This window comes from Micromesistius poutassou, assembly GCF_964030765.1.
Source record: "Micromesistius poutassou genome assembly, chromosome: 20".
Classification (NCBI taxonomy): Eukaryota; Metazoa; Chordata; class Actinopteri; order Gadiformes; family Gadidae; genus Micromesistius; species Micromesistius poutassou.
The window spans coordinates 14,629,086-14,636,539 of record NC_140290.1 but is presented as its reverse complement, the minus strand read 5'-3'; the positions used below and the strand labels follow the sequence as shown (position 1 = coordinate 14,636,539).

At 45.8% G+C, this 7,454-nt stretch overlaps 1 protein-coding gene across 1 annotated transcript in view; it reads left to right on the top strand.

The window, feature by feature from the left end:
* The first annotated feature begins 419 nt into the window (after positions 1-419).
* Positions 420-7,454, top strand: part of scin (scinderin) — an 11,213-nt gene continuing 4,178 nt past the window's right edge. Inside the window, exons 1-10 of the mRNA XM_084485012.1 lie at positions 420-791; positions 2,258-2,412; positions 2,985-3,146; positions 3,553-3,702; positions 4,023-4,115; positions 4,536-4,668; positions 4,904-4,992; positions 5,716-5,931; positions 6,082-6,203; positions 6,342-6,432. Of these exons, the coding sequence (XP_084341138.1) occupies positions 599-791; positions 2,258-2,412; positions 2,985-3,146; positions 3,553-3,702; positions 4,023-4,115; positions 4,536-4,668; positions 4,904-4,992; positions 5,716-5,931; positions 6,082-6,203; positions 6,342-6,432 (1,404 nt within the window). The 5' untranslated portion in view covers positions 420-598. The remainder of the gene's footprint in view (positions 792-2,257; positions 2,413-2,984; positions 3,147-3,552; positions 3,703-4,022; positions 4,116-4,535; positions 4,669-4,903; positions 4,993-5,715; positions 5,932-6,081; positions 6,204-6,341; positions 6,433-7,454) is intronic.

Here is a 7,454-nt window from a genome sequence, read left to right as displayed (position 1 = left end):
AGGGGTATTCCATTAAAGAAACCATAGGGTTAAAGCGTGGAACTACCAAAATGACGGACAAATCAAAGTCAAAGCTGCAGCAATGTTTACCTTGGTATGCTGATAGTATTTCATATTCATATTGTTCAACAGCACAGTGGGAACATCTCCTCTTTATCACTGTGAAGCACTTAAGACAAAGGAAGCAGCGTGTGATTGCATCATCAGTCAGTCTTGTTTATTAACCAAGTCCCACTCAGTGTGCATGTGTGTGTGTGTGTGTGTGTGTGTGTGTGTGTGTGTAGTCCGTGTGTGTGTGTGCATGTGTGTGTACTTCGTCAACGTCGGGACACACCCACCCTCTGCTGAGCTTCCTGAAAGTGTAAAAGCCTGCAGCCCACAGTGCTGCCTTTACAGTCCTCCCTAGTCCCCAGCTGACAGACACCGCACTGTACTCCAGCATCTGCCTCTGCTTCCAGACCCAGCCCCTGGCCCGCCGCCTTCACCCTCCAGCCATCCCCTTCTCTACTGGCCCTGGCCCCCAGCACTATACCCTCCAGCAACCACATTCAACCAGCACCCCCCCCCCTCCACCCCCCCTCCAGCAACCACTGAAGACATGGTGCTCCACCACAAAGAGTTTGAGAAGGCTGGCCTCGCGGCCGGCCTCCAGGTGTGGAGGATTGAGAGCCTGGAGCTGGCCCCCGTGCCCGAGGGCCTCCATGGGAGCTTCTTCACCGGCGACGCCTACCTGATCCTGCGGACGACCAGGCAGAAGACCCAATCGTCCTATGACCTCCACTACTGGCTTGGTGAGTCATGGGAGGCTGCTCTATGGCCCGGACAGATGGCGTGATAATGTGGTTATTGTGCATGACGGGACACGTCATTTGATGTCACCCTGTACTGTGTATTAGACTATGTTGGTTATGCTATTGAGTTTGGCTGATGTATTTGATGATATCCGATCCATTATGTGTATCCTGTGTTGAGTACCGTGGACTGTTGGAGGAAAGGCAGTGTTGAGTGATATGTTTACGTGTTAACATGAACAGTATTGAGGAAATGAACCACCAGTAGCAGCTATGAAACCTTTGCACTTGACCAGACAATCAAGGCAGTAAAGCAATAAGCTTTATGATCGTCGTTAAAATCCAGAAACTGACTCACAAACCACATGCAAAATGTTTGTTTAATATTGTGTATAGCAATGATTGCATATATATTCCACATGGATATATCTTATGAAAGCAGTGTGGTAAAGCAGCATTTATCTAATTAAAAGAGGATTAAACAATCATGATAAGAATATGAAATTTGGTTGTGGAATGCGATGTTTGAGAAACATTGCTGCCTCTTTACTCTAAAGACTCTCCTTCTTTATATTAAGTATATAAGTATTGATGGACACATGAAAGAGGAATCCAGTTGTACAGGTTTGCTAGATGCATATCAGCTATAGCTGTCTGACTTATGATTTATAAGTAGCTACTGTAGCTGCCTATGTCAGAATTCCCCAAAATAAATCTGATCATTCAAAACATCAGCTGCTCTGTGTTTATGTCATTAAACTGAATGAAACTCAATCCAATTAAAAGATTTAGTACGAGTTCTTGAAAGATGAAAGAAGATGCAATTTCCCTGAATGACTACATCTCCCTCCTGCACCCCCCCACCCCCCTCCCACCCCCACAACTTCCTTTTCAGTTGAAGTCAATAACATTAAGAGGTTTGCACATCCTCTCTCTCTCTCTCTCTCTCTCGCTCTCTCTCTCGCTCTCTCTCTCTCTCTCTCTCTCTCTCTCTCTCTCTCTCTCTCTCACCACATGTCTCTCTCCCTTCCTGAAGACCACTGAACCATTAAGAGCATGTGTTCGTTGTAATATCGCACATATCCTGATTCTCTTCTTTTATCCTTAGCCCTGACCTCCCCCACTACAGATTAATGCGGGGATACCATGCTGGCTTTGTGGACTGGAACATTTTAACCGTAAAAACCCTTGGTCATTATAAATGACTTGTTATGCTTTGTAGGCTTTTTAGGCTACACTTGGGCATTTGAGTGTCCATTATTAGTACTTAATGTATTCCTCAAATGTAGTCCAACACGACATTTGGCTCCGGCCAAACAGACGTGTCAGTGGGTTTCGTATCGTTTCGCGTTGTGGTCATCGTTGCTGTGGTAACGGAAGGGTGGAAATGGTCCACTCCCATCATTTTTGCTTTATGATTCGATTTTATTGGAGATAAAAACATAAAAGGTTCTCTGATTCCCCAGGGAAGGAGTGCAGCCAGGACGAGAGCACTGCGGCGGCCATCTTCAGCGTCCAGCTGGACGACTTCCTGGGGGGGCGGCCGGTCCAGTACCGGGAACTGCAGGGGGTGGAGTCCACCGCCTTCACCAGCCTCTTCAAGGGCGGCATCACATACAAAGTGCGCCTTTCATTGGGTCCCTGTCAAACCCCCACACTCAGGCGGTGACGCTGAAAGCTCAAAATATCCCCTAAGTTGACACAGAATTGCTGTTTTGTTCCATAAATACTGCTACAAAGTTATGTTTGGCGGCTACGCACCGAATAGCAGTTACTCATGGGACCAAAAAGAACAAGGTTCCAGACAAGCAATAAACTGTGTACCGACTGTTTAATACTGCATGCTGTGTTGAGGGCAAAGTAGGCAATGTGCTGTACACTAACCGTGAAGGAGGATATTTACTGTATGCTAACTGTGAAGATGGCTACTGTATGTACAATTGATGATGTTTCCCAAAGCTCTCAAGACAACACATCATAGTACAGTTCTACAGAACTGCATAGTCAATATTTAGCTAAATGGAAAAAAAAATGTTTGTTCTTCAACAGCAGATATTTTTGCTGATGGGCCGACAAACTAAAACGTCCCCCCGTGTTTTCCTTTCAGAAATCTTGTCCCCTTTACTGTTTGCTGACTGGCGTTGAAGGCCTCACGCTTCACGCTAACCCTGTTCCCTTCTCTCTGCCCGACAGACCGGAGGCGTGTCGACGGGCTTCCACCACGTGGTCACCAATGACCTTTCCGCTCGGAGGCTCTTCCACATCAAGGGCCGACGTGTCGTCAGGGCGACCGAGGTCCCGCTCGGCTGGTCCAACTTTAATAAGGGCGACTGCTTCATCGTTGACCTCGGAGCGGTAAGCGTCGACACTCGATAGAAGAGAAGGAGGCCGGACGCTTCAAAGCGAAAGTCCTCCCGCAATCATGAATTGCAATCAACCGTCTGCGTCGGTCAATGCGTGGAAGAAACAAACACGTTTTCTCCTCGTTCTGAACTGCAAGCCATCGGGCCACGTCCACATCCGTTTAAAAGGTTTATTGCAGTGGGCTTCTAAATCGTATGTTGCTGTCACCTAAAGACGCTAATGCCCCATATTTACCTGTAGACGTCCTAAACAAACTCCTGCTACATGTTTATAAAAGGAGGAGTGAGGCATGTAGTAAGTAAAAGCAAATGTTTACGCTGGGGTTAGCTTCACTTGTGTATCTTCTGTCGCTTGTCTGCTTTATCCTATCTCTTCTGTCTGGTTTCCGTTTCCTCAGGTGATTTACCAATGGTGTGGATCCATGTGCAACAAGTTTGAGCGACTGAAGGCGATGCAAGTGGCCACTGGTATCCGTGACAACGAGAGAAACGGGAGGGCCAAGCTTGTGGTTGTGGAAGAGGGAAGCGAGCCATCCAGTTTGACAGAGGTCTGTTTTTTGTCACGCTTTATAACCAGTCTAACAGTCTAAGTCTAACTCTCAAATCAGCAATATTGCTCAAGAATGAGACTAGACTACTTCCACCATGTCTGTAACTCCAGTTAACCTCTTCTCTGGTTTCCTGTCACACGTTGTGGAACTCTAAAGAGAAACAAAAGAAATTGAGGAAAATATGGTGTTATTGTTGACCTCTTGGTTACTTATTGCGTACAATCGCACAAACAGCAGCAGAGTCTTTGCGGCCCGCTCACCGTATCGTGTGCTGTGTACATGTACCAAAGCTCCTAACGGTACCTTTCACGTGGCAGGTTCTGGGGATGAAGCCAGAATTACCTGAGGGCGATGACAGCGAGGATACAGCCGCCGACATGGCCAATAGAAAGATCGCAAAGCTATACATGGTACAAAATATACATGCAGTCTCAAACACTAAACATACATAGGCCTACATACATACATACATACATGCATACATGCATACATACATGCATACATACATACATACATACATACATACATACATACATACATGCATACATGCATACATGCATACATACATACATACATGCATACATACATGCGACCATACGTAAATACGTACCTACGTTCATATGTAACTATATGACATTCATCCATTCATACATACGCACATGCATATAAAATGCAGTTCCCCTACAAAGACAGATTTTCACTGGTAGACTCACACCCACTCAAACAGACACACACACATATGCACACACACACACACACACACACACACACACACACACACACATACACATACACCAACAGTTTACATTACTTCTGTGACTTGTTTGCAGGTGTCTGATGCATCGGGGGACATGAAGGTGTCCCTTGTGTCAGAGGAAAACCCATTCCACCAGGACCAACTGCTGTCAGATGAATGCTTCATCCTCGACAATGGCAAGAACAAGAAGATCTTTGTGTGGAAAGGTATCTTCTCAAACCCGTAGTAAATGTAAACCTTATTTCTGTGTAGCGTCTACATTACCTGCCCTTTATGCATCCTTCTTTCTTTACTTTCTTTACTCTAATGTTTTTGCCTTATTTTGTACATGTATTGCCTTGTGTGTATAGGCATTGCTTTGGCACTCTGTAAGCACTCTGTAAGCACTTGTATAAACAAAGCTATACTCACTTATTTTCTGATCCTATTTGCTTTGGACAGGACATAACGCCAACCCCAGTGAGAGGAGAGAGGCCATGAAAACAGCCGAGGGCTTCATCAAACAGATGGGCTACGACCCAAACACACAGGTTGGGAACATTCTGCCTTCATAGTCTCTATGCTAGCTCTCTGCCTACCCAGTGCTGGGCGGTGGACGGGTATGGGGTTTATACCAAACCAGTCACCAATGATTCTATGCGTGTCCCTTTGCTGGTTGGTCACTGTACTAGTTGGTTTCAAAGTCACTTTTCGACCACTTTTCGACCTAGATATTTTTTTCATGACTTAGAAACATTGAATACATCTACAACAGAGAGGTGGTAGGGCTGGAGATAGTGATAGAGATAGTGAGGACTGGTACACCACAGAGAGGTACAGTGGCGCACAGGAACACAGTGGTGTGGAGATAGGACTGCTTCACCACAGAGTACTGCCAGCTGTTTCCTTCACACCCTCACACGTCTGCGTTTTGGGGACAACTTGTGGTCTGCAACATCCACTCCGTTTCCGCAAAGAAATCGCTGAAAGGTTTGAACATTGACCTGAAAAAAAAAACAGATATCCAAAATCCCAGATCAATGACATCAAAGTTCCGTCTCTTCCATGCTTTTCTCCAGAAGCAGAGTTGAATCTGTAGCCTGTGATCTTTTCACAACATGCCCATGAAGGACTTCTCTCTTACATCCGAAAAATAGCCAAGCATGACGGCTCCCCAAGCATGACGCTCAGGCCGTAAATCATCCACCTAAACAATGCCAACGGACAGGCTAAACCAGAGTCTAATGGCATTCCCCCCCCCCCCCACCCAACAGATCCAGGTTCTCCCTGAGGCTGCTGAAACAGCCATCTTCAGACAGTTCTTCTCGAGCTGGAGGGAGAAGGACCAGAGCGAGGGCTTCGGGAAGGTCTACGTCACCAACAGTATCGCCAAGATCCAGCAGACCCAGTTCGACGCTTCCAAGCTCCACAGCTCCGCCCACATGGCGGCCCAGTACAACATGGTGGACGACGGGAGCGGGGACACCCAGGTGGGCCTCCACCTCCTCCGCTTTACCGGACGATCGCGACCATTAGCGCCCCGTGACCTGTAGATGGCGGCAAACTCACCAAGTGTGTCCCCATGTGTAGATCCTCTTTAAAACATTTAAGAAAATGCATTTCTTTCAATCTCCTTTCAGATCTGGAGGGTGGAGAGCAGCGGACGGGTGCTGGTGGACGCTGACACCTACGGCCAGTTCTACGGCGGAGACTGTTACATCATCCTGTACACATACAGGAAGGGCCAGCTCATCTACACCTGGTAGGCATCCAGCACCCGTCATACACGATATGCATGCACCATGTGTCCATTGTTGTGTTGTCCATTGTATGTGCTGCCAGGCTATGCAAAGCTGTGTGCGAGCTATCTTGTCACGTCCTTCCCTCCTCTGGTCTGCAGGCAGGGAGCCAGCTGCACCCTGGACGAGCTGACAGCCTCCGCCTTCCTCACGGTGGAGCTGGACCGCTCCCTGGGAGGGAACGCCACCCAGGTTGGTCTGGAGTCCAACGGGAAATGCAAATGAGAATCAAATGAGATCTTGACTGAGATTGAGTGTGTGCTTTTCCTCCTGTCGTCACAATGTGACGGTAGTTCTGGATCTGGATGATCCAGACGAGGCATAGCCTGGATCTGCCTCCTTCTTGGTTCACAATACCTCTTATCCAACATTGCTAGATTAGAAATAAGAAATCATACTATTCATTAAAAACAAGCATTGGTATAGAAATAGGTACTGTATATACGTTTTTTGGGGGGGTTTGAGTTTAGAATCATTGTTGATGATTATCATTATTTTATATATTATCGTTATCTATTTTATTACGAGCTATAGTAGTAGTAGTAATCTGTGTATTATTCATCATAGTAGTAGTTGGCAGTAGAAGAGCATTAGGTGAATTAGTTGAAGTAGCAGTAGTAGCAGTAGTAGTAGTAATAGTAGTAGTAGAAGTAGCATTAACATTGTAGTAGTAGTAGCAGTAGTAGTAGTAGTAGTATTAGAAGTAGTATAAGTAGTCATAGTAGTAGTAGTAGTAGTAGTAGCAGTAGAAGTCATAGTAAAGTAGTAGTAGTAGTAGCAGTAGCAGTACCACTAGCAGTTCTAGTAATAGTAGTAGTAGTAGTAGTAGTAGTAGTAGTAGCAGCAGTAACAGTAGTGGTGTTAGTAGTAGTAGTAGTAGCAGTAGTAGTAGTAGCAGCAGTATTAGTAGTAGTAGTAGTAGCAGTAGTAGTAGTAGCAGCAGTATTAGTAGTAGTAGTAGTAGCAGTAACAGTAGTGGTGTTAGTAGTAGTAGTAGTAGCAGTAGTAGTAGTAGTAGCAGCAGCAGTATTAGTAGTAGTAGTAGTAGTAGTAGCAGTAGTAGTAGCAGTATTAGTGGTAGTAGTAGCAGCAGTAATAGTAGTGGTGTTAGTAGTAGTAGTAGTAGCAGTAGTAGTAGTAGTAGCAGCAGCAGTATTAGTAGTAGTAGTAGTAGTAGTAGCAGTAGTAGTAGCAGTATTAGTGGTAGTAGTAGC